This window comes from Coregonus clupeaformis, chromosome 25, assembly GCF_020615455.1.
Source record: "Coregonus clupeaformis isolate EN_2021a chromosome 25, ASM2061545v1, whole genome shotgun sequence".
Classification (NCBI taxonomy): Eukaryota; Metazoa; Chordata; class Actinopteri; order Salmoniformes; family Salmonidae; genus Coregonus; species Coregonus clupeaformis.
Genome location: NC_059216.1, coordinates 34911466 through 34939325, shown reverse-complemented (window position 1 = coordinate 34939325; position 27860 = coordinate 34911466). Strand labels below are relative to the sequence as shown.

General features: G+C 44.9%; 1 protein-coding gene across 2 annotated transcripts; it reads left to right on the top strand.

Moving 5' to 3' along the window:
• Positions 1-6173: 6173 nt before the first annotated feature.
• On the top strand, positions 6174-27554 carry LOC121539627 (cell growth regulator with EF hand domain protein 1-like). 2 transcript variants are annotated; one of them, XM_041848267.2, is made up of 6 exons: positions 6174-6519; positions 6991-7087; positions 7749-7820; positions 25437-25507; positions 25591-25727; positions 26095-27554. In XM_041848267.2, exons 1-6 carry the CDS (start codon positions 6483-6485, stop codon positions 26512-26514), a joined length of 834 nt encoding a protein of 277 aa, XP_041704201.1. In that variant the 5' UTR covers positions 6174-6482; the 3' UTR covers positions 26515-27554. The 2 variants fall into 2 exon arrangements, with proteins under 2 accessions (XP_041704201.1, XP_041704202.1); XM_041848268.2 differs by having other exon boundaries at positions 6179-6519; positions 25591-25715.
• The last annotated feature ends 306 nt before the right edge of the window (positions 27555-27860 follow it).

Below are 27860 nucleotides of genomic sequence, written 5' to 3'. Positions count from 1 at the left end.
CTTCCCACAGTTGTGTCAAGTTGGCTTGATGTCCTTTGGGTTCTTGATATACACGGAACTGTTGAGCGTGAAAAACCCAGCAGCGTTGCCGTTCTTGACACAAATGGCACACATACACAATCCATGTCTCAATGCTTAAATATCCTTCTTTAAACCGTCTCCTTCCATTAATCTACACTGATTGAAGTGGATTTAACTGTTATGATTTAACTGGATAGAACCCAAATGCAGACAAGTACACCAAGCCAGAGAAGTTTTAACAGGTTTATTATAATGTTCAATAGTCCAGGTTTCCAATAAATGGGGAAGAGCAAGTCCAGGTTACAGGGAGGGTACAGATCCAGGTCAGGGCAGGTGTGGTACCGTAATGTCCTAGTGTCCGTGGTGAGTCCAAAGGAGAGACCCGATAGTGGAGAGCAGGATGGTGGTGGCAGGAGTGAAGCGGAGGCAGGAGTCAGGTTCCAAATATATGGTTGTCTTGACTATGATCTGACGATGAGTGGAAAGTTTGACCGGGTCTTAAAGGCTGAGGTGATTATGGTGAATGAGCTGCAGCTGGAACCCTGACTCCCGCACACCAGACTTCACTCCTGCAATCAAGGACAGACAGAGGGGGAGGGGAGAGCAGAGAGAGAGCTACCTAGCAGCAGTAGGCCTAACAGTACCCCCCTCTACGGACGCCACCTGGCGGCCGACAGGGTTTATCAGGATGTAACCTATGAAACTCACGAACCAGAGCAGGATCCACAATGAAGCTCCTGGGCACCCAGGAACGTTCCTCAGGACCATAACCCTCCCAATCCACCAGGTACTGGAAACCACGACCCCGGCGGCGAACATCCAGAAGTCGCCGGACAGTGTAGACCGGACCCCCACCCACGATCTTGGGCGGAGGAGGGGGACGAGAGGGCGGGCACAAAGGGCTAACCGACACAGGCTTAATCTGGGAAACATGAAAGGTGGAATGAACCCGTAGGGAGGCAGGAAGCTGTAGCTTAACCGCGCAGGGGTTAACAATAGACAGTATCTTGAACGGTCCTATAAAACGAGGCGCCATCTTCTTCGACTCCACCTTCAATGGAAGGTCCCGTGACTTCAGCCATACCTCTTGACCAGGAGAGTAACCGGGAGCCTGGGACCGGTGACGGTTGGCTTGCCTCTGCATGTACGCCGAAGCTCGGGACAGAGCTACCCTGGCCTTCCTCCAGACCTTGCAGCAGCGGCGCATGTGGGACTGCACCGAGGGTACCGCAAGTTCCCTCTCTTGGGAAGGGAACAGGGGAGGTTGATAACCCAGAGCACACAGAAAAGGAGACAAACCAGAGGAAGCGTTAGTCAAGGTGTTATGAGCATATTCCACCCAGGGGAGCATGGAGCTCCATGACCCAGGGTTAGACCCAGTGACACAGCGAAGTGCGGTCTCCATCTCCTGGTTCGCTCTCTCGGCTTGCCCGTTGGTCTGGGGGTGATATCCAGAGGACAGGCTGGATGTAATGCCCAAAGCTTTACAGAAAGCTTTCCACACCTGGGAGACAAACTGGGGACCCCTGTCAGAGACAATATCCGTGGGTAGACCATGAGAGCGGAACACATGTTCAACCAAAATATCAGCCGTCTCTCTGGCAGTGGGCAGTTTAGGTAGGGCCAAAAAATGAGCGAACTTAGAAAAACGATCAATCACCGTAAGAATGACAGTCTTACCAGATGAGGGGGAAGTCCAGTGACAAAATCCATAGCGATATGCGACCAGGGCCGGCTGGGTATAGGTAGAGGTCGTAGATGACCAGCGCTGGCCTGGGTGGAGTTTTTACTTCGTGCACATACCGTACAAGCAGCAATGAAGGCTCGAGTGTCCGCCTCCATCGTGGCCCACCAGAACTTCCGTCGCACAAAGTCAAGGGTCCGCGAAACTCCAGGGTGACAGGTAAGGGGAGACGAGTGAGCCCACTGAAGTACCTGGGAGCGAGCAGACTCAGGGACAAACATCCGGTTAGGAGGACCCCTCCCAGGGTCAGCTTGATGATGTTGAGCCTGTCTAACAATCCCCTCGATGTCACATGTGATGACTGCAATACTGCAGGTAGGAGGCAAAATGGGTTCAGGGTTACTACCAGTATCAACAGCCGAATGAACACGAGACAGGGCGTCAGGCTTGACGTTGCGTGACCCAGGACGGTAAGACAGAGAAAAATTGAATCTCCCAAAAAAATAGTGCCCACCTGGCTTGACGGGGGTTGAGCTGCTTCGCTGACTGGAGGTAAGCCAGATTCTTATGATCCGTCCAAACGATGAAGGGTTGTTCCGCCTCCAACCAATGTCGCCACTCCTCGAGAGCCAGCTTAACGGCGAGCAGTTCACGATTTCCAACATCATAATTCCTCTCTGCCTGAGAAAGTTTCCTTGAGAGAAAAGCACAGGGATGCAGTTTGTTATCTTCAGGAGAACGTTGTGACAACACTGCACCTACCCCAGTGTCGGATGCATCCACCTCCACGACAAACTGGCGGTCGGGGTCCGGCTGCATCAGAATGGGAGCCGAGGCGAAGCGATGTTTCAGTTCTTCGAACGCTGATTCGGCCCCTTCATTCCAAGCGAACGGTCGTGAGATGGAGGTGAGAGCGGTGAGTGGCGCCGCAATGCGGCTGTAGTCCTTGATGAACCTCCTATAGAAGTTCGCAAACCCCAGGAATCGTTGAAGTTGTTTTGCGGGTAGAGGGAGCTGGCCAGTCCGTGACAGCAGAGATCTTAGCTGGGTCCATCCGCAGCTCCCCCTGAGCTATGATGTAACCCAAAAAAGAGGTCTCAGACACATGAAATTCACATTTCTCCATCTTCACAAACAGTTTGTTCTCCAACAACCTTTGCAACACCTGGCGCACATGCAGTTCATGTTCCTGGGAGGACTCTGAGAAAATCAAGATATCATCCAGATAGACAAAAACAAACCGATTCAACATGTCCCGAAGGACATCATTGACTAGTGCCTGAAAAACAGCAGGGGCATTAGACAACCCAAAAGGCATAACCCGATACTCAAAATGTCCCAAGGGTGTGTTGAAGGCAGTCTTCCATTCATCACCCTTACGAATGCGCACCAGGTGATACGCATTTCGTAGATCCAGTTTCGTAAAGATGGTAGCACCATGAAGGAGGGGAAAAGCAGAATTAATCAAAGGCAGAGAATACTTGTTCTTAATGGTGATGTTGTTAAGTCCACGGTAATCAATACAGGGTCTGAGGGTCTTATCCTTCTTAGCAACAAAAAGAATCCCGCTCCTACAGGTGACGAGGAAGGACGCATAATACCTGCCGCCAAGGAGTCCCGAATGTAGTTCTCCATAGCCTCCGTCTCCGGCCGGGAGAGATTGTACAGGCGACTGCTGGGGAGCGGGGCTCCTGGCTGGAGGTCAATGGCGCAGTCGTAAGGCCGGTGAGGAGGAAGAGAAGTAGCTCTGTGTTTGCAGAAAACGGATGCCAGGTCATGATACACGTCAGGAACAGCAGAAAGATCCATGGACTCCAGTGGAGGTTGAGGCACAGTACTGGCAGGAGTCTGAGCAGAACACAAACAATTCACATGACAAAATGTGCTCCATGAAACAATGCTACCTGTCACCCAATCAATGTGTGGATTGTGTTTTATGAGCCAGGGGATACCAAGGACCAGGGGAGTCTGTGGGCAGTCGATAATATGGAATTGAATGTTCTCCTGATGATTTCCCGACACTCTAAGACAAACAGGAACAGTCTGATGGGTAATGCGGGTCAACAATTGTCCATTTAGACCCTTAGCCTGCAGCGGACAGTCCATAGGAACAGTCTCCAAATCCATTTGTTGAGCCCACTCTCTATCCAAAAAGCTTTCGTCGGCACCAGAGTCAATCAGCGCACTAACAGAGAAATTCTGGGACTGCCACTGGAGGGATGCCTGGAGCAGAATGCGGGGAGAAGAGGAAGAATCCGCTGCTCGGCTCACCAAAACTTCTCCCATAAATGATGAGCCGGCCCTTTTCCCGGACGAACTGGGCAGGAAGGAACGAAATGACCAGCTTCTCCACAATACAGGCAGACCCGAGCCTGAATACGACGTGCACGCTCCTCTGAGGACAACCGTGCACGACCCACCTCCATGGCTTCGGGTTCAGTGCTCCTCGTATCGACTCGGGAAGACACGGCTCTCTCCGTAGGGACGATGCAGGGAGGAGTTTGTTGATGACAGACAGGTTGCTTGGAACTAACACTCCTCTCCCGGCGGCGCTCCCGAATCCGATTATCCAACCTGATAGTGAGTGAAATAAGATTATCCAGCGTAGGCGATTCATCATATGACACCAATTCATCTTTTAAAGTCTCAGACAAAGCATTGATGAACACTCCTTGTAATGCCTCGTCATTCCAACCACTCACTGCTGCTAAAGTCCGAAACTCCACTGCCATCTCCGCCACACTACGAGCCCCCTGCCGAAGAGAAAACAACCGTTTCGCAGCCTCCTTGCCTCGTACGGGGTGGTCAAAAACCTTCCTCATCTCCGTGGTGAAGGCCACGTAAGCGTTGCAAATGTCCGACTGACTCTCCCAGACCGCGGATCCCCAGGCACGAAGCGGAACCGCTAGTAGAGTTGATAAGGTAGGCAATACGGGCTCTTTCTGAGGCGTAGGTGAGGGGCTGTTGTTCAAACACTAACGAGCATTGAGTCAAAAAATCGCCACAGGTTCCCATGTTCCCGTCATAGCGCTCTGGAGCAGGAACAAAAGGCTCTCTGATCTGGGCTGAAGGGGTAGTAAGGGCAGACACTTGATTGGTGAGTAATTGAACCTGATTAAGCAGCACCTGACTGTCCTCAGCAATCGTCTTAAACAGGGTATCATGTTGGCCAAGTAGAATGCCCTGATTGGCTATGGCAGTCCAAATTTGAGTGCACTCTGGGGTGGTATCCGAGCTACTGTCTGCTGGGTTCATGTTGGTCAGATCATACTGTTATGATTTAACTGGATAGAACCCAAATGCAGACAAGTACACCAAGCCAGAGAAGTTTTAACAGGTTTATTATAATGTTCAATAGTCCAGGTTTCCAATAAATGGGGAAGAGCAAGTCCAGGTTACAGGGAGGGTACAGATCCAGGTCAGGGCAGGTGTGGTACCGTAATGTCCTAGTGTCCGTGGTGAGTCCAAAGGAGAGACCCGATAGTGGAGAGCAGGATGGTGGTGGCAGGAGTGAAGCGGAGGCAGGAGTCAGGTTCCAAATATATGGTTGTCTTGACTATGATCTGACGATGAGTGGAAAGTTTGACCGGGTCTTAAAGGCTGAGGTGATTATGGTGAATGAGCTGCAGCTGGAACCCTGACTCCCGCACACCAGACTTCACTCCTGCAATCAAGGACAGACAGAGGGGAGGGGGAGAGCAGAGAGAGAGCTACCTAGCAGCAGTAGGCCTAACATTAACAAGTGACATCAATAAGAGATCATAGCTTTCACCTGGATTCACCTGGTCAGTCTGTCATAGAAAGTGCAGGTGTTCTTACTGTTTTGTATACTCAGTATATATCGCCCTTTGGACCAATGATTGCTCCAACTCTCTGACCAAGCTTTCCCAGCAGAGAGAGAGACAAGTAGGCTACGTACATTCCCAAAACAATCAATTTGTTCCAAAGGGAAATGTGTAGCTGTGTAGTCAAAAATAATCATTATAAATGAAGGTAAATGTTGACATGTCAGTTATAATGATGGAGAGTATTAGACCAATGTAGTCTCGTAGAGTCTGCCTGTGATACTGTGTGAATGAGCTACTGTATAGCCGCTGCTGGCTGGCGAGGCTGAGCGCGCTGCCTCGGTGGCGGAGGCCATCCATGTTCACAATCCATGTAGAAAAGTTCAGTTTCTAGGCTTACACGAACAGTGGCAGCGCAGCTGCACACACACACTCTACTGTCGTTCCATCCCCGCCTGATTCGTGCCTAGTCAGCTGCAGCTACGTGGCATCGCCAATGAGAGAGAGAGAGAGAGAGAGAGAGAGAGAGAGAGAGAGAGAGAGAGAGAGAGAGAGAGAGAGAGAGAGAGAGAGAGAGAGAGAGAGAGAGAGAGAGAGAGAGAGAGAGAGAGAGAGAGAGAGAGAGACCGCACCGACCGGGACACGTCCTCTCCTCGCCCGGGGTTCCACGTGGACCTAGTCATTGACCAAAACAGATCCCGTGGCCCAGTTCGAATACTTTCAACATACATCCTTCCTTTTTTGGTTTATATATCTATGATCTAAATTCAACAAAACGGGATTGTGTAACCAGGGGCTCCATATAGCGTCCACCTCTCCTGTCACGTCAGATCAATGATTACTTAAAGGAAAGGAAGAAAATAAGGATGTATTGAAATTATTTGGCCGGTGCCTCGATCTCGCCGCTGCGCAGTGCAGATATTACCCGGAGGGCTGAACCGTAGAATCTTCCGCTATGAAATCACAACCTCAACTAACAACACGACGTTACCATGCGTTTCTCTGTCTACTCATCAAACGGGCCAACAGGTAGGATATGGCAACATTGCAATGTAAGATTGCAACTATTTAAAACGATGCATAATAACTGATTTGAGTGAGAGATTGCTACTTTACCATTGTAACATCAGATGGATACAATGTTGCAGCATTAGCATCACAGCTATCTCTGTAGCAATAATTGAGATGTTTTAAATCACTAGGCCTAACGTTACTGTATGCTATGATGATATCGCTCAATAATTCAACGTTGGACACAAATGCCAAATCACTGCAATTGTAAAATAGCCTACTCTCGTCTGGGCTGTCTACCGATGCAGAACTGATGGGCTGAAAGCATCAATTATTTCTCATAGACTACGGTTATTGCCTTAGTTACATCTTCCAGAACATAATTCAGAAATGTTTGAATAACGAAATGATCGGCCTAAATGTTACAATACGCCAAAAATGTTTAATATCGAATCAGAATGACAGTGCCAGTTCTTCTCGTGCTTGCAGGTGAGTCTGGCGCTGACATGTTGGTGACATGTGTGCTTTCCCTGCTCCTGCTCGTGCACAAGTGTGTTTCTGCGCCACAGGTGCCCGGTGACGAAAGGTAGGCCCTGAACACACACACACACACACACACACACACACACACACACACACACACACACACACACACACACACACACACACACACAGTAAAAGTATAGGGCAGGGGGAAAGTATAGGGTTTGTCCTCAAGGTTAAAAATATGAACCAACACTGGTCTAAGATGGATTTTCCAGCAGGGTTAGGTTTCCTGTTGGCTTGGGTATGTTTTGTCATTCTTTTGTTTTTTATTTGTTGTTTATTTGGTGAGCCAGTCAGACAACAATATTTACATTTACATTTACATTTACGTAATTTAGCAGACGCTCTTATCCAGAGCGACTTACAAACTACTTGTGTAGCACCCCTGACAGCCTTCAGCCTGCACTGTCGATTGAGGGACAAGCGTCCTGTAGGAGTGATGCCACCTGATGTAAAAATAAATAAATAGGAATAACAGAGACAGTATGAGGTTACGGGAATTACATCACATCCTGTCCCTGGGTGGTAACAACAACAGAGGAGAAATAGGGGTCAGAGTTCCGAGTGAGCCTGTTTATATAGCGCTTCAGGTAGAGGTCAAAGGTCATCTTTCCCTGCACTTAATCCTATTAATAAAACCAACATAAAGTATTTGTTATCACAACAGTCTCTCTCTCTCTCTGTGTGTGTTTGTCCCACAGAGTAGAGTCAGCAGGAGCCCCTCCCCCTCTCACACTGGCCAATCCCTTCGGCTCTGGAGACGAGGAGCGCAGGTGAGTGGCACCTTTTACTTTAATTATTACAGTGGTGGTCAACTCTACTAAATAAAGGGTTAAATCAGGCCAAATCTGGCCAACCCTCCTCCAGGTGAGCTGCTGGGAGTGCAGGGCTTTGCTCCAGCCCTAATTTAACCCTTTACTCTGACAGGGGCATGTATTATGTTCGTTCACGCTATCAGCTCTGTGGACTTTGAGTAGGCAGCTGCAGAGTTTCTCCCAGACAGACAGATAAGATACTGTATGTAGCTATGTTCAAACACAGGTTTATGATGCTGTTATAATGTTAGCCTTTTTTGTAAACCTAACTAGTGTGATGCTGCCAGTATGACTGCCTATTTTCACAACAATCTGGTTGAACAAACAAACAAACAAACAAATTACTGAAATATTTTGTGCTATTACACAATTACCACATTCAGTTGTGTTCTGTAAAAGGTCAAAGGTTGTCTAGGTGTGTGAGTGTTCTAGCTGTCCAGGCCTCAGTTCATATGCACTGACCAGGCCTACTGTGTGATTTAAGACAGGTGAGCACAAGGACATGCTACACTAGGGGTTGAATAGCAGATTTCCCGTCCAAACCCACTCCCTTTTCCCGGGATAAATAACTAAGAGAAACCGGTAAATTATAATAAATTATTTCAATGAACAGCATGATGTGAAATGGAACTGTTAAATTAAATGCAATGTCTAAATCTGGCTTCTCTACGGCCTTCTCTCTGCTATCTGCATGATCAATCATTATCGCTCAGAGTGGGGACAGACAAGGCATCTCAGTATGGAGCGCAGTTCACAACATGTATCATCTCATCATGGTAACTTTTTTTCTTGTGAAGGGTAGGCCATACTATATTAATAGGCTATAATGACTGAATCTGCATCTAATTTACACATCTCCATCTGGCTTTCAGGGGTCACCTTGTTTTTCAATTGTAAGTCGCTCTGGATAAGAGCGTCTGCTAAATGACTAAAATGTCAAATGTAAATGTAAAGATTTTTTTTTAAATTGCAGCTGCAGAGTTTTAAAACAGCCTATCGCTCGAACATCGTTGCTTTAAATTGGTGCGCACGCGAGCACTCTCGCAGTCTTTCTCTCTCTCCATCAATTCCATTCAAATTGCATCCAAAGTAGATAATTCTGTTCAAGATTGATACACTATATATACAAAGGTATGTGGACACCCCTTAAAATTAGTGGATTCGGCTATTTCAGCCACACTAGTTGCTGACAGGTGTATAAAATCGAGCACACAGCCATGCAATCTCCATAGACAAGCATTGGCAGTAGAATGCCCTTACTGAAGAGCTCAGTGACTTTCAACGTGGCACCGTCATAGGATGCCACCTTTCCAACAAGTCAGTTCGTAAAATTTCTGCCCTGCTAGAGCTTCCCCGGTCAACTGTAAGTGCTGTTATTGTGAAGTGGAAACGTATAGGAGTAACAACGGCACAGCCGCGAAGTGATAGGCCACACAAGCTCACTGAACTGGGCCGCCGACTGCTGAAGCACGTCAAAATTGTCTGTCCTCGGTTGCAACACTCACTACTGAGTTCCAAACTGCCTCTGGAAGCAACGTCAGCACAATAACTGTTCGTCGGGAGCTTCATGAAATGGGTTTGCATGGCCGAGCAGCCGCGCACAAACCTAAGATCACCATGGGCAATGCCAATCATCAGCTGGAGTGGTGTAAAGCGGGCCGCCATTGGACTCTGGAGCAGTGGAAACGCTTTATCTGGAGTGATGAATCACACTTCACCATCCGACGGACGAATCTGGGTTTGGCGGATGCCAGGAGAACGCTACCTGCCCAAATGCATAGTGCCAACTGTAAAGTTTGGTGGATGTGGAATAATGGTCTGGGGCTGTATTTCATGGTTCGGGCTAGGCCCCTTAGTTCCAGTAAAGGGAAATCTTAACGTTACAGCATACAATGACATTCTAGACCAGGGGTGTCAAACTCATTTTAGCTCAGGGGCCACATGGAGGAAAATCTATTCCCAAGTGGGCCGGACCGGAAAAATCATGGTATATATAACTTAAAAACAACAACTTCAGATTGTTTTCTTTGTTTTAATACGATCAACATACAACATAAAGCTGGAGCCTGAGGACAGTGTGTCCAAAATAGTACAAGCACAACATCACTATTAATCATAAAACACGTCAAGTTTATTTGAAAATTCTAAAGAAAAAACACACAAACACACAATGCCTCAGTGATTAACAGAACTGTTTCACAGATCACAGAACTATATCAGGGTGTCATTTCTCAGGCAGAAATGTAGATAAAAATAATGAAATCCTGTTCCCCAAACAAGTGCAAGAACCACAGAGTCAAGAATAGGTTAAATATACAAATAAAATAAAAATCAATTAAAAACAATAGCACATCAACATAAAAACATATAAACATAAATCTGAAAGCGTTGCTCAAACTCCCGTAACAGTCCCGTTATTTTATCTTTGAACCGCTTCATGTCTACCACATGTTGGGTCGCGCACACATTTTTCAGACAGGGGAAGTGAGCTGCATCACCACCGGCAAGTTGCGTCTCCCACAATGACAGCTTCAACTTGAAAGAACGTATGCTGTCATAATACTGCGTGACAACTTTGTTGCGCCCTTGCAGCTGTTTGTTCAAGTTATTCAGGTGCTCTGTAACATCCACCATAAATGCAAGGTCCTGCATCCATTCTGCGGAATGAAATTCTAACACTGGTTTGCCCTTTTCTTCCATGAACTGTTCAATTTCTTCTCGTAAATCAAAGAAACACCTCAGCACAGCACCTCGGCTTAACCATCTTACCTCAGTGTGGTATGGCAGGCCATAGATGTGGTCTTTCTCTCTGAGAAGGCTGTCAAACTGACGGTGATTCAGGCTTCTGGATCGGATGAAATTAACAGTTTGGATGACCACCTTCATGACGTTATCCATCTTTAATGACTTGCAACACAAAGCCTCCTGGTGCAAAATACAGTGAAAAGTCAAAAAATCACGTCCTCCATTTGCAGATTGCACTTTCTCTCTGAACTTTGTCACAACGCCTGCTTTTTTCCCGATCATTGAGGGCGCACCATCTGTAGCCAGGCTGACAGCGCGGGACCAGTCCACTCCGACCCTGTCCAGCTCGACGACGAGTGCGGTAAAAATATCAGCTGCTGTCGTTGTATCTGTCATCGGCACCAACTCCACGAACTCCTCGGTGACGGTCAATGTGTCATCAACTCCGCGGATGAAAATGGCCAGTTGTGCAACATCTGTAATGTCCGTGCTTTCATCAATTGCAACCGAAAACGCAATAAATGACTTTACTTTTTGCTTCAACTGGCTGTCCAAATCCACTGAAAGATCGGAAATCCTGTCTGCAACTGTGTTTCTTGTCAGGCTGATATTTGCTATGTCGTTGTATCTGTCATCGGCACCAACTCCACGAACTCCTCGGTGACGGTCAATGTGTCATCAACTCCGCGGATGAAAATGGCCAGTTGTGCAACATCTGCAATGTCCGTGCTTTCATCAATTGCAACCGAAAACGCAATAAATGACTTTACTTTTTGCTTCAACTGGCTGTCCAAATCCACTGAAAGATCGGAAATCCTGTCTGCAACTGTGTTTCTTGTCAGGCTGATATTTGCAAAAGCCTGCAGCTTTTCAGGGCACACAATCTCCGCTGCCTTCATCATGCATGTTTTTACAAATTCACCCTCACTAAATGGTTTTGAAGCCACTGAGATTTCATTAGCAATGAGGTAGCTAGCTTTCACTGCAGCGTCACTGATGTCTCGGCTGTGAGTAAACACAGACTGCTGTTTCTTCAGACCCGCCAACAGTTCATTCACCTTCTCTCATCTCCGCTGTCCTTGAAAGTTGTCATATTTGTCGGCATGAAGACTCACATAGTGGCGACGAAGGTTATATTCTTTCAGCACTGCAACATGCTCTGAACACACCAAACATACAGCTTTCCCATTCAATTCCGTGAATAAATAGGATGACAATTTTTCTTGGAACACTCTGCACTCTGGGTCCACTTTTCTCTTTTTTGACAGAGACATATTGGGGCAATGAGGGTGCCAAAGCACATAATGTTAAAAGTAGAAGCCGTAATAAATATTGCGGGCAAAACAAAGTAGCTCATTGGCTGCACGTGCTTGACCTACTTGCTCTGCCCCGGTATAAACAGTTTGCTTGTTTAACACAATTGCTATTGCGCCATCCAGTGGACGCAATTGGAACAGCAGTTTATTTTATAGAAAAATTGCAGCGCATTTTTATACTTTACAATGTTTTTTTTTTTTTTTTTTTTTATCATCTCGCGGGCCAGATTAAACCCGTTTGCAGGCCTGATCCGGCCCGTGGGCCGGACGTTTGACACCCCTGTTCTAGACGATTCTGTGCTTCCAACTTTGTGGCAACAGTTTGGGGAAGGGCCTTTTCCTGTTTCAGCATGGCAATCCCCCCGAGCATAAAGCAAGGACCATACAGAAATGGTTTGTCGAGATCAGTGTGGAAGAACTTGACTGGCCTGCACAGAGCCCTGACCTCAACCCCATCGAACACCTTTGGGATGAATTGGAACGCCGACTGCGAGCCAGGCCTAATCGCCCAACGTCATTGCCCGACCTCACTAATGCTCTTGTGGCTGAATGGAAGCAAGTCCCCGCAGCAATGTTACAACATCTAGTGGAGGCTGTTATAGCAGCAAAGGGGGGACCAACTCCATATTAAGTTTACATTCACCTTAGCCAAATACAATTAAACTCAGTTTTTCACAATTCCTGAAATGTAATCCTAGTAGAAATTCCCTGTCTTAGGTCAGTTAGGATCACCACTTTTATTTTAAGAATGTGAAATGTCAGAATAATAGTAGAGAGAATGATTTATTTCAGTTTTTAATTATTTCATCACATTCCCAGTGGGTCAGAAGTTTACATACACTCAATTAGTATTTGGTAGCATTGCCTTTAAATTGTTTAACTTGGGTCAAACGTTTCGGTTAGCCTTCCACAAGCTTCCCACAATAAGTTGGGTGAATTTTGGCCCATTCCTCCTGACAGAGCTGGTGTAACTGAGTCAGGTTTGTAGGCCACCTTGCTCGCACATGCTTTTTCAGTTCTGCCCACACATTTTCTATAGGATTGACATCAGGGCTTTGTGATGGCCACTCCAATACCTTGACTTTGTTGTCCTTAAGCCATTTTGCCACAACTTTGGAAGTATGCTTGGGGTCATTGTGTCATGATCGTCGGGAAGAGAGGACCAAGGCGCAGCGTGGAATGCGAACATATTTTATTTAACTAATGATCACACGAACAAAACAACAAAACGATAACATGACGTCCCTGGTACATACACAAACCAACACGGAACAAGAAACCACACCAAATGAATGCCAAACGGCTACCTAAGTATGGCTCCCAATCAGAGACAACGAGCTACAGCCGTCTCTGATTGGGAGCCACCCTGGCTAACATAGATATACAAAACCTAGAAATAAACACCCTGGCTCAACATACGAGAGTCCCCAGAGCCAGGGCGTGACAGTACCCCCCAAAGGCGCGGACTCCGACCGCGCCAACCACACCCAACATGGGAGGGACCGGGTGGGCACTCCGCCTCGGCGGCGGATCCGGCTCCGGACATGACCCCCACTCCCTCTCTAACCCCCCAAAGCGCCCCTGGTCCGGTCTGGCCCTGCTGGCCGGAGCTAGACTGAACACTGGTGGAGCGGATTGCTCTAGCTCCGGAGTGGAGCAGCTGACCGGTGCCGGACCAGGCATCGGTGGAACAGGTACGGGCTGTGCCGAACTGACGGACGCGCACCACTGGCTTGGTGCGGGGAGCAGGAACGGGACGAACCCGGACTGACGACGCGCACCACTGGCTTGGTGCGGGGAGCAGGGACGGGCGAACCCGGGCTGACGACGCGCACCACTGGCTTGGTGCGGGGAGCAGGAGCGGGACGAACCGGGCTGACGACGCACCCCACTGGCTTGGTGCGGGGAGCAGGAACGGGCCGGGCTGGGCTGACGACGCACCCCACTGGCTTGGTGCGGGGAGCAGGAACGGGCCGGGCCGGGCTGATGACGCGCACCACTGGCTTGGTGCGGGGAGCAGGAACGGGCCGGGCCGGGCTGACGACGCGCACCACTGGCTTGGTGCGGGGAGCAGGAACGGGCCGGACCGGGCTGGCGACGCGCACCACTGGCTTGGTGCGAGGGGCAGGAACAGGCCGGACCGGGCTGGCGACACGCACCACAGGCTCGATGCGGGGAGCAGGAACAGGCCGGACCGGGCTGGCGACGCACATCACAGGCTCGATGCGAGGAACAGGAACAGGCCGGACCGTACTGGGGACACACACCACTGGCCCTGCGCGGGGATCAGAAACGGGCCGGACCGGACTGGTAACACACCCCAGTACCTCTCGCCGTGCCTCTACACTTTCCCTCCCCTTTGTGACCAGTGGCCCCCGTAACCTGGCGGCCTCCTCTGCTAACCCGCTGGACCGCTCTATCGCGGCCTCCTGCTGCCCCGTCGTCCACGGCGTGAGCCCCCCCCTAAAAAATGTCTGGGCGTCTCTCCCCGTGGACCAGGCCTCCATGTCTCTCGCCAGACTCTCACCCCACTGCTCCAAAGTCCAACCTCTCTCCTCTTCACTTGGCTTGGCCCAGTCGAGACTCTTACTCCACTGCTCCCAAGTCCATCCTCTCTCCTCTTCACGCTGCTTGGTCCTGTTATGGTGGTTTCTTCTGTCACGATCGCTGAAGGAGGAGGACCACCGCGCAGCGTGGAATGCGAACATATTTTATTTAAATAATGATCACACGAACAAAACGATAACGTGACGTCCCTGGTACATACACAAACCAACACGGAACAAGAAACCACACCAAATGAATGCCAAACGGCTACCTAAGTATGGCTCCCAATCAGAGACAACGAGCTACAGCCGTCTCTGATTGGGAGCCACCCTGGCTAACATAGATATACAAAACCTAGAAATAAACACCCTGGCTCAACATACAGTGGGGAAAAAAGTATTTAGTCAGCCACCAATTGTGCAAGTTCTCCCACTTAAAAAGATGAGAGAGGCCTGTAATTTTCATCATAGGTACACGTCAACTATGACAGACAAATTGAGAAAAAGAATTCCAGAAAATCACATTGTAGGATTTTTATGAATTTATTTGCAAATTATGGTGGAAAATAAGTATTTGGTCACCTACAAACAAGCAAGATTTCTGGCTCTCACAGACCTGTAACTTCTTCTTTAAGAGGCTCCTCTGTCCTCCACTCGTTACCTGTATTAATGGCACCTGTTTGAACTTGTTATCAGTATAAAAGACACCTGTCCACAACCTCAAACAGTCACACTCCAAACTCCACTATGGCCAAGACCAAAGTGTCAAAGGACACCAGAAACAAAATTGTAGACCTGCACCAGGCTGGGAAGACTGAATCTGCAGTAGGTAAGCAGCTTGGTTTGAAGAAATCAACTGTGGGAGCAATTATTAGGAAATGGAAGACATACAAGACCACTGATAATCTCCCTCGATCTGGGGCTCCACGCAAGATCTCACCCCGTGGGGTCAAAATGATCACAAGAACGGTGAGCAAAAATCCCAGAACCAAACGGGGGGACCTAGTGAATGACCTGCAGAGAGCTGGGACCAAAGTAACAAAGCCTACCATCAGTAACACACTACACCGCCAGGGACTCAAATCCTGCAGTGCGAGACGTGTCCCACTGCTTAAGCCAGTACATGTCCAGGCCCTTCTGAAGTTTGCTAGAGTGCATTTGGATGATCCAGAAGAGTATTGGGAGAATGTCATATGGTCAGATGAAACCAAAATAGAACTTTTTGGTAAAAACTCAACTCGTCGTGTTTGGAGGACAAAGAATGCTGAGTTGCATCCAAAGAACACCATACCTACTGTGAAGCATGGGGGTGGAAACATCATGCTTTGGGGCTGTTTTTCTGCAAAGGGACCAGGACGACTGATCCGTGTAAAGGAAAGAATGAATGGGGCCATGTATCGTGAGATTTGGAGTGAAAACCTCCTTCCATCAGCAAGGGCATTGAAGATGAAACGTGGCTGGGTCTTTCAGCATGACAATGATCCCAAACACACCGCCCGGGCAACGAAGGAGTGGCTTCGTAAGAAGCATTTCAAGGTCCTGGAGTGGCCTAGCCAGTCTCCAGATCTCAATCCCATAGAAAATCTTTGGAGGGAGTTGAAAGTCCGTGTTGCCCAGCGACAGCCCCAAAACATCACTGCTCTAGAGGAGATCTGCATGGAGGAATGGGCCAAAATACCAGCAACAGTATGTGAAAACCTTGTGAAGACTTACAGAAAACGTTTGACCTGTGTCATTGCCAACAAAGGGTATATAACAAAGTATTGAGAAACTTTTGTTATTGACCAAATACTTATTTTCCACCATAATTTGCAAATAAATTCATTAAAAATCCTACAATGTGATTTTCTGGATTTTTTTTCCTCATTTTGTCTGTCATAGTTGATGTGTACCTATGATGAAAATTACAGGCCTCTCTCATCTTTTTAAGTGGGAGAACTTGCACAATTGGTGGCTGACTAAATACTTTTTTTCCCCACTGTACGAGAGTCCCCAGAGCCAGGGCGTGACACATTGTCCATTTGGAAGACCCATTTGAGACCAAGCTTTAACTTCCTGACTGATGTCTTGAGATGTTGCTTCAATATATCCACATAATTTTCCTTCCTCATGATGCCATCTATTTTGTGAAGTGCACCAGTCCCTCCTGCAGCAAAGCACCCCCACAGCATGATGCTGCCACCCCCGTGCTTCACGGTTGGGATGGTGTTCTTCGGCTTGCAAGTACCCCCTTTTTCCTCCAAACATAACAATGGTCATTATGGCCAAACAGTTCTATTTTTGGACATTTCTCCAAAAAGTACGATCTTTGTCCCTATGTGCAGTTGCAAACCGTAGCCTGGCTTTTTTATGGCGGTTTTGGAGAAGTGGCTTCTTCCTTGCTGAGCGGCCTTTCAGGTTATGTCGATATAGGACTCGTTTTACTGTGGATATAGATACTTTTGTACCTGTTTCCTCCAGCAACTTCACAAGGTCCTTTGCTGTTGTTCTGGGATTGATTTGCACTTTCGCACCAAAGTACATTCATCTCTAGGAGACAGAACGCATCTCCTTCCTGAGTGGTATGACGGCTGCGTGGTCCCATGGTGTTTATACTTGCGTACTATTGTTTGTACAGATGAACGTGGTACCTTCAGGCGTTTGGAAATTGCTCCCAAGGATGAACCAGACTTGTGGATGTCTACAATTTTTTGGCTGATTTCTTTTGATTTTCCCATGATGTCAAGCAAAGAGGCACTGAGTTTGAAGGTAGGTCTTGAAATACATCCACAGGTACACCTCCAATTGCCTCAAATAATGTCAATTAGCCTATCAGAAGCTTCTAAAGCCATGACATCAATTTCTGGAATTTTCCAAGCTGTTTAAAGGCGCCGTCAACTTAGTGTATGTAAACTTCTGACCCACTGGAATTGTGATACAGTGAATTATAAGTGAAATAATCTGTCTGTATACAATTGTTGGAAAAATTACTTGTGTCATGCACAAAGTAGATGTCCTAACCGACTTGCCAAAACTATAGTTTGTTAACAAGACATTTGTGGAGTGGTTGAAAAACAAGTTTTAATGACTCCAACCTAAGTGTATGTAAACTTCCGACTTCAACTGTATATACATTGAGTGTACAAAACATTAGGAACACCTGTTCTTTCCATGACATAGACTGACCAGGTGAATCCAGGTGAAAGCTATGATCCCTTAGTGATGTCACCTGTTAAATCCACTTCAATCAGTGTAGATGAAGGGGAGGAGACAGGTTAAAGAAGGATTTTATAGCCTTGAGACATGGATTGTGTATGTTTGCCATTGAGGGTGAATGGGCAAGACAAAAGATTTAAGTGTCTTTGAACGGGGTATGTCCAATGTTCCCTCTAAGCTGCGCACGGGCGCGCAGTAGCCCCGAAACTGCAGTGCAGCTCCACCAGGACTGCCGCACAGAGCGCAGAAGAAATATCAGCCCACAAAGAGAAACATGAGATTGAACTTCACTCAACATTCTAAAGTTTTCCCTGTTAGTTAACACTATCAACGTTTCCCTTTACTGTGGTAATAGTGATCGAATAAACGCAATATTAGCCACTTTCATTGCAACATACCAAAACAAAACGAACTATGCAAGAGATTTTGTTGTAGACAGAACGCATCGGAGTAGGATTCTATTGCGCACAACTCAGCCCAGACCGGTGCGGCATAACCAATCAGAGCTGCAGTAGGCCTATATGCAAATAGACCATTGCCATATATGGATCTGTGCCATTTACTTTGAACTGGACTGTGTTTACAGCTGTGGTCGTGAGTAGATGCGCTTGTTTTGAGATCAAAGAAAGAGCTGCATGTAGCCACCTGTGCACATTTTGTTCATATCCTTTGCTAGTTAATGAATTATTAACCCTGTAATAGATAATTTGTAGTCCGCAATAGGGGAGAGATTGCTTCCTACAAGAGCACAAAACGTGTACATTTCTAGACATCTTTGAAAAGCAAGTCAGGTAAAGAGCTTTTTTTTGTCTTAAAGGGGCAGTGTTGTATTTTGAAACAGGCCTGAATAAGCTAAGTAGCCAATAGGCAGAGTTTAGCATAATTTGGCTGATTCTCTGTAATAATGGTATGGGAATAATAATGCATTTTATTTTGTAAAGCGGTTTCTTGCATCAAACAACACAACAACATTTTCAGTCACCTCCTTGTCTGAAGGACAAGTGGATGAACAGGTTAATGTCAAGCCCTGCATGTTGTTTTCAAAAGTCTCATGGAATGTAGGCCTACATTTAACGCCACACATTGGCTGCTACTGTAGGCTGAATGAAAGAACAGCTATTTCCATGTTCAAATGTTATGGGATTCATTTACTCCATTGTTTCTGATGGTAGGGCGCTCTGGTAGGCCTACATTATGATCAAATAGCCAAAGTAGCCTAGTTGGCCACTGTTATAACTGTAACTTAAAGTGGGTACAGCCTCAGTGTTCACAGTAAACGTGCGCTGGAAGTTGCACATAATTTTCACAACGTTTAAGCTTGTGCTCAGCAGACCTGAAATTTGCTCAGTGCCTAATTTTTTTTTGAGGGAACATTGGGTATGGTAGTAGATGCCACGTGCACCGGTTTGAGTGTATCAAAAACTGCAACGCTGCTGGGTTTTTCATGCTCAACAGTTTCCTGTGTGTATCAAGAATGGTCCACCACCCAAAGGAGATCCAGCCAATGGCAGACCAGTGGTCGGAAATGGGTCATTGATGAAGAGGACAAAGGAGGCTGACACTAATTGTGCAGAACAACAGATGGGCTACAGTTAGTCAACTGACAGTCCAGTACAACATTGGTGCCCAAAGACCCATAAAATAAAGCACAACTCGCCGTACCTTGACACGAATTGGGTATGGCAGCTGACGACCTTATAGAGTTCTGCAGTTGCAGTGGGCTAAGGGACGAAAACACTGGACACTGGAGAATTTGAAAAACATTGCCTGGTCTGATGAATCCCGGATCCTGCTGTTTTACTCTGATGGGAGAACTAGGGTATGGAGAAAACATGCATCCATCATGCCACGTCTCAACAGGCTGGTGGTGGTGGTGTGGGGTGTGTTTTCATGGCACACATTGGGCCCCTTGATAAAAGTGGAGCAACGTTTGAGTGCCACAGGATATCTGAACATCATTGCCAATCAGGTGCATCCCTTCATGGCAGCAGTGTATCCATCGGCAAATTGATTTTTTCAGCAGGATAATGCCCAATGCCAGAAGTTTAGGATTGTCCAGGAATGGTTCCATGGACATGACAGTGAATTCAGCGTACTACAGTGGCCTGCACAGCCACCAGATCTCAATCTAATTGAGCATCTATAGGATGAGATGGAACGACTTATTCGGAGTAGAGACCCACTACCAGCCAACTTGACACAACTGTGGGAAGCATTGGAGTCAACATGGGCCAGGATTCCTGTGGAACGCTTTCGACAACTTGTAGAGTCCATGCCCCGACAAATGAAGGCTGTTTTGAGGGCAAAAGGGGTGCAACTCAATATTAGGAAGGTTTTCCTAATGTTTTGTACACTCATTTTACTGTATATATAGATGTCCTAGCCTACCCTGTTTCAGGTAATACATTCAATGCTGTATTAACCTTATATTTAGCTAATTAATGATGGGTTATGCATAAGCTTCTAACATAGCATCTGTCTCTTGCACAATACGCACCTTCACTCCGCTGGCTCCTTAGCTCTTGGAGTCCCAGGAAAACTAGACTAGAATAGCTTGCTGGAATTTTTTATTTCTTATTCTCATACTAATAGACTATTCGAAAAGGGATGCAAGCTCTTGTTTGCTGACTGTTAAATACAGCAGATTGAAAGAATAGAGAATGCGGGACCGCGGTAGACTATAGCAGTTATTTGTTCAGAACCATAAACATTCGATCTTCGTGAAGAGAAGGGAAAGCCTTCTGCATCTTATTCTAGTCCTATATTATTCAAGCATGTCATTACAATGATGAAGATAAGGACAACAAAACGTATTTCATTTAACTGTTGAAAGCGAGGAAGGAATGACGCAACAATAGAGATAGAAAGAGGAGATGGGTTAATAAGCACGTGGATATACAAGATGACGTATTGAATACACAGCGGTACAAATCACCTCAAGATAAAAACATAATATTCAATATCAGTAAGTTAGACTAAATATTAACATTTCAAATATTCGAGGGTAGTAACATTCAATCTGGATAATAACACAAAACAAATTATAAGGCTAGAGAAATGTATCGACAAATATTACAACAACACGCAACACCCAAACATGACGGAAGATAAACGAGGAGAATCAATCTCCAAGAGAAAATGCGACTCCTCGACTGATACAGATGATTTATGCTTTTCACCACCGGGACTGGTAAGTGTGGAAAGCGACTTGTTGAAGTCGATAAATTACAAACTGTGCATACTAGAGTTGGTCAGTAATGATGTAAAAGAGTTAAAGGCGAGTCTTGAAATTAGTGACGGAAAAGCTGCGATAATGGAGAGCGATACAAAAAAACTAAAAGGGACAGTCACTAGGATGGAAACGGACGTTAAGGAACTTAAAAAGGAGAACAACTTTCTGAGAGAAGCCTTACTAGACATACAAACTAGCTCGATGAGAGAAAATCTAGTACTTACGGGTATTCAGGAAAAAGCGGGAGAGATTACAGAAAAAATTGTGAAGTACTTCTTTCTTACAGCGCTTCAAATTCTACTCGAGGCTGTTGACAAAATCCAACTCGAACGTGTACACCGTTTCAGACAAAGAGGACAGAGATATGAGCGTCCAATCGTTGCCAAATTTGCTTTTTTTAAGGATAAAGTATGGTTAAAAGCCTAGGTAAAAGACTTGCTGGCACGAAAATAGGCATGAATTATCAGTTCCCGAGGGAGATTGCAGAACGGCGCAAAGTTCTGTACCCAATAGATTAAAAGGGAAGCGTGTTGCTCTTGTTGTCGATAAACTGTAAATTGACAACCAAATGTTCCGCGACACAAAGACTACGCCATGGCTATTCTGAAAGTTCTAATAGAGGAGTCGAATAATAGAACACCCAATACTAGCCATGGTAGGGATTGTAATAATAAAGCACATTTATTATAGTAGGTATAGTATTTTATAAAGGGAAAAGACGTTATTACAAGAAAAGATAACAAGCAAAATAATACATCTTCAAATACAACTAAATTAGAACACAAGTACTCAATCAACATAGTGGAGATAAAAACATAGCAAACAGAAGACATAGAAGGCACAGTATGTGGGTATGTGTGGATGAATTGTGATGGAAGGTGTGGTGTGCGTTTTTGTGTTTGAATAAGTGTGGCGTTAAGTGATTGCGAAAGGAAATGGTAGCATATCCCAAAACCAACGTGTGTCTGTGAGCAGGGGTTGTGAGAGAGAGCTTTCAATTTTGTGCAGATGAGGGATATACATTTTAAAATATAGTATACATCTAATATATATTTTTAAATTGTCCTATCATGATGGAACGATCCCCAACCCTATGTCCTAGACACCCACCTGAGCGACCCATACACCAAAGAGAAGTCCCCATCTGTTTTATGGACCTGCTGTGAGTTGACTATATGCAATCAAAACAGAAAAATAAATGCGGTCAGAGACCTACTTGAGCAGCACCGCCCCCTCAAGATTCTGAGCCTGCCTGACAGGGTTGGTCCTACAAAGCCAGAGCCCCCTGATGGGAGAGCATAATATACAAGGAAATTCTCAAAGCTGCTAATGAGAACCTTGACGACCTTGTACCTAGCCGGTGGGGATTCCGGTTGGGTACCCCCACCCAGGTAGTGGCAGTGCTGACAACACTGGCTGCAGTAACCCATGGGGAGGGGGTCACACTCTGACAATCAGAGAGGGGCTTATCATTGTGGCCCAGGTGGCACAAAATAATCAAAGAGTCCATACTAACAAAGGAAATAGAAGGTCTAAAAGAACAGATAGCAATAAAAACTGTAACATAGAGGCTCAAAATAAATTAGAGGAAAAACAAACAGAAATTGAGAAACTTATTCAAGAAAGATCAAGTGTAATATATTATAAAAATAAAGCAAACTGGATGGAACATGGGGGAAAATGCACCAAATTATTTTTTAATCTTCAGCATAGGAATGCTACCAAAAATAATTTACTGAAACTGGTTACAAATGACGGAGTCACCCATGATTCACCAAATTATATTTTGAAGGAGGAAACAAAGTACTTTAAGCATATGTTTTCGTTTCAGTCGCCTCCATCTCCTCTAACTGAAGCTAATTGTAGGGATGTTTTTTCTATTGATAATGTAAAATTAACAGCCATACAGAAAGACTAATGTGAAGGTGAAATTAAAGAGGAGGAACTTCTGGATGCAATTAAAGACTTTAAGTCCGGGAAAACTCCAGGGTTGGATGGCTGTCCAATAACCAGTCGAGGTATACCAAACCTTTTTTGATATACTCAGAGGACCGTTATTACATTTTTTAACCACTCCTATGTAAATGGTAGATTATCAGACACTCAAAAAGAAGGTCTGATTTCATTATTACTGAAACAGGATACAAGTGGAAAATACAAAGATCCAGTCCATTTAAAAAAATTGGAGGCCCCTTACACTTCAGTGTTGTGATGCAAAAATTATAGTAAAATGTATAGCTCATAGAATTAAAAAGATATTGTCGGACATTATTCATTCTAATCAGACAGGTTTTTTACATGGACGATACATTGGAGATAATATAAGGCAAGTACTGGAAACAATAGAACACTAAGAAAAATCTGGGAAACCAGGCCTGCTAAATTAAACATTTACATTAACATGTAGTTTACCAATAAAATGGTCTGATGGTGATGTGGATATAGTCGGAATACATATCCCAAAGGAAATAAATGATCTCACTCCAATACATTTTTATAGAAAGTTAGCAAAAATAGATAAGATCTTGCTACCATGGAAAGGTAAATACCTGTCAATTTGTGGAAAAATCACCTTGATTAACTCTTTAGTATTATCCCAGTTTACCTATTTGCTTATGGTCTTGCCTACGCCTAGCGAACAGTTTATTAAATTATATGAGAAAAAAAGATTCCATTTTATTTGGAACGGCGAGCCAGACAAAATTAAACGGGCCTATTTATATAATGAATAGGAATTCGGAGGACAGAAATGATTTTGTCATACAAAAGTTATACTTAAATCCAAACTGGTTCTCTAGCAAATTAGTAAGATTGTCTCACCCAATGTTCAAGAATGGCCTTTTTCCCTTTATTCAGATTACAACCTCTAATTTTCAGTTATTTCAAAAGGAAATAATCTCCCAAATATCACTATTTCTAAAACAAGCCATAGAAAGTTGGTTGCATTTTCAATTTAATCCTCCAGAAACGACAGAACAAATAATGCAACAAATATTGTGGTTAAACTCAAATATACTAATTGATAAAAAAACTTTTTTTTGACAAAATGTTTAAAAAAGGTATAATCTTCGTAAATGATATCATCGGTAGGGCTGGTGGAGTTATGTCGCACATGCAGCTAACAAAAACATATGGAAATGTCTGCTCTACCCAAAATTACAACCAAATAAATGCAGCATTACCGCAAAAATGTAAGAGGAAAGTGGAAGGGGGAAAATGTAAGGAACTTGTCTGTCTGCATTAAAGAACATAATTGGTTAAAGAAAACTGTGCTAAATAACAAAGTATACCAGTTTCATTTAAGGACCAAAGGATTGACAGCCGTCCCATATAGATTGCAAAATAGTTGGGAAGAGATTTTTGACGTACCGATCCCATGGCATAGTGTTTATGAACTGATACGCAAAACGACGCTGGATTCAAAACTTGGGAAGTGATGCAGACAATTACATTGATGGAAGTTACAATCTATCTGCAATATTAAAGCTGATCTACCCCCTAAAAAAAATAAAAAGATGGTGGAAATATGATGAAAGGTATATGCGTCAGTCTATTAATTATAAAAACGTAAAATAGGTTCTATTATATTTCAAAATTAAAATCTAATTGCTAGCCTATACTTGTAACTTTGTAGGCCGTATGTTCTCCCCCAGCTTCATGGATTGAACAAGGTGCGTAATTCCAGTCCATATAAAACAGTAAAATACAGTACAGTAGGCTAATACACTCAGCCTACTGGAGTTGTTTCATTTATTTACCCAAGAGAGTATAGGCAGGCCTACATCTATCGGCTTGTATGTTTTTCTGTCGTACGTAATGTGCGGTAGCCTATATATCATAGGCTATGTATTGGATAACGACACAATCATTTGGGGCTTTTTGAGCTTGGGATCTTAAAATGTCTTTAATGTATGAATTTTCATGCCGATCAAAACTCTAATCAAATCCAGACATTTTTTTTTTTAATATGCTTTATACACTGAGTATACAAAACATTAAGAACACTTGCTCATTCCATATAGTGACCAGGTGAATCCAGGTGAAGCTATGATCCCTTATTGATGTCACTTGTTAAATCCACTTCAATCAGTGTAGATTAAGGGTTAGAGACAGGTTAAAGAAGGATTTTGTATGTGTGCCATTCAGAGGGTGAATGGGCAAGACAAAATATTTACGTGCCTTTGAACAGGGTATGGTAGTAGGTGCAACTCAATATTAGGAAGATGTTTTAACATGACACTTCCGGTTTGGGTGGGAAATACCTGCTTACGTGGGAGAAAAGTGATTTATTCTCGGGATTTAACATTTGTAAAATACAGGGAAAATATTTAACCCTACTGTACACAGAACACACCAGGGAGGGAACAGAGAGTTTGTTTGTAAAACCTTGAGACATGTTGAGACTAGATTACAGTGGTACTTTCTGTACAGTGAAGTAACGTGCTACCCAGTCAGGAGGGCCTGAGGTTGAACCTTCTATCCCAAGCCCTAACCTCTGTGAACCGTAACCTCTGACCTATAACCTCTGTGTGTGTGTTAGGCTGCTGCAGAGCTACATCAAGGCCAACCTGAAGGAGGGACAGGGAGGACCAGATAGCACCTGGGAACAAGGTAAACACACACACACATACACACACACACACAATCATTGACATTATTAATGAGTCAACATCTTCCTATTTCCTGCTGGTCAGAGGTGTTTTTCCTGTTCAATCTCCATGACTACGACCGCAGCGGTGACATGGATGGCCTGGAGATGATGAAGCTGCTCTCTGAATACAACTCCCACAATACACCTGGGGAACAGTCAGCAGAGCCGGTGAGGTGTGAGGTGTGTGTGTGTGTGTGTGTGTGTGTGTGTGTGTGTGTGTGTGTAGAACATCTGTAGAAAACATCTTCACTGTCATGGTTAGGACATACTGTATTGTACTGACTGATTTTGTAACTCTGTCTTGATCGTAGTCAGTTTGGCCAACTAGCTAGCAGGACATAATATTATAAGGGTTATGTATCAGGATTGAAATAGATACTGTAGCCTGTACTGTTATGTAGGTATAAAGATGTTACTGTAGGACTCACTTTAGCTGTAAGTGAATCTCCACTAATGCTGAAGTTGACTGTACAGTGTTTCAGTTGGTGAATATGTACACTAAGCCAATGTTTTTTGTTGTGTGTGTGTGTGTGTACGCGCATTCCAGGTGGTGGAAATGGTAGACTTTCTCCTGCAGACTCAGGATCTCAACATGGACGGTCTAATAGCTCCCTCTGAGCTACTCTCTCCCCCCAAACTACAACAACCAGACTCCAACACCCAGGGTGCACCTGAACAGGGAAGGAGTGTGGCCCAGGAGCAGGTAGAGGTCCAAATGGAAGTCAAAGTTGAGGAACCAAAACAAGACAAGGCAGCACAGAAAGAGGAGAAGAAAGCAGAGGAACAGCCCAAGGAAGAAGAGTCAAAGCCAGGAGATGAGGGACAGGAAGTTAAGACAGATGAACATTCTATACAGGAAGAGATTAAACAGGCAGAGGAGAAAGGACCGCATATCCCAGAGGCCCCTGCTGCTGATCATGTGCAAAATAGGCCTGCTCCTGTACATCAGGGGCAGCCTGAAATGTAAACAAACACACACAATAATAATATGCAAACAGCACTCCAACACAACTACAATACTTCCATCCAGACCGAGAGGGGTCAGCCAATAGCAGGAGCCCGTTGAGTGACAGGAAGCAGAGTTAGCAAATCACATCCCCTCATCTACCTTGGGGGTAGGGGCTTATTTGTTTCACATTGAGGGATTTGTAAACTAAGAGATATCAGCCATATTGTTTTCAAGCTGCTGTTATATTTCAACACATTGCCCTTCTGAACAAGATCGAGTGAGAATATAATTCAGCATTAAATATGTTGTATTGTGCCAAAAGATACTATGCCTTACACTGCTAAATAGTACAGTTTGACCTTCAGTTTTCATTGATTTTGCAGTAACTAGTTGCTTTTTCTGTTGAAGAAGCCATATAATATTGGAATGGACAATCTGAAGAAAAGTTAAGGAATTGACTGCATTTACGAACGTGTCAAATGCATTGCCTTCCCCCTCCTGTGCAATATAAAATATAAATTGTGTACTCCCCTCATTGATGCAAAAGGAATGGGTTAGTTTAAGAAATTCAGTGGAAAATCCCTCTAGCTCATGGAATTGGGTTCTCTACTTGTCACAGCAGTTGTTGAGACTAGATTCTTCCTTCTCATTATTAGACAGGCGTTTTTCCTGGTCAGGTCAAAACCCCCAGGCCCTTTTCACTTATGCTACCAATAAACTAAAGTGCCGTCTGTTGATTTGTACAAATAATATTTTTTGCGTCGCTGCACAGCTGCCTGCTCAGCCACAGTAACACTAGAGCCCAATTCAGTCTCCACCTTCTCCTAGAAGTGTGCACTTGTTCCTTTAAAATACATGAGGGGAGTAAACAAATATACACTGGTGAGAAGTGTAATCTGAAGTGTAATTTGATTTCATGTAATCGAACACAATGATTTAGGAACATGGGATGAATTTAATAAAACAAATGAATATTTGGTTTGCTGTAAATTTCCTGAATTGGAAGGTTTGTATATTTATATGACACAAATAAAGCCAACATGACTATGCCACCTTTATTACGTAGTTTCTGTCTCGGCGGTGACTAGGTACTGATTGCACCTTGTTTGTTTAAAAGGGGAATAAAGAGGAATGTCCACTCACTTTTTGCTGCTCCAACATTTCCACTCAGCAGACGGATTCCTATGCTAAAACATATGGGTCCAATTGGGATTTGGCCTAAGCACTTGTGGAGATCCGAGAGGATTTGACAACTGTAAGCAATATGGTAATATTTGCCACCTTGCCCTCTGATAAGCTACTGGTATGTGGAAGTGTCACCGTGTTGCTTACACCATTCAAATCTGCTCAGATCTCCACAAGTG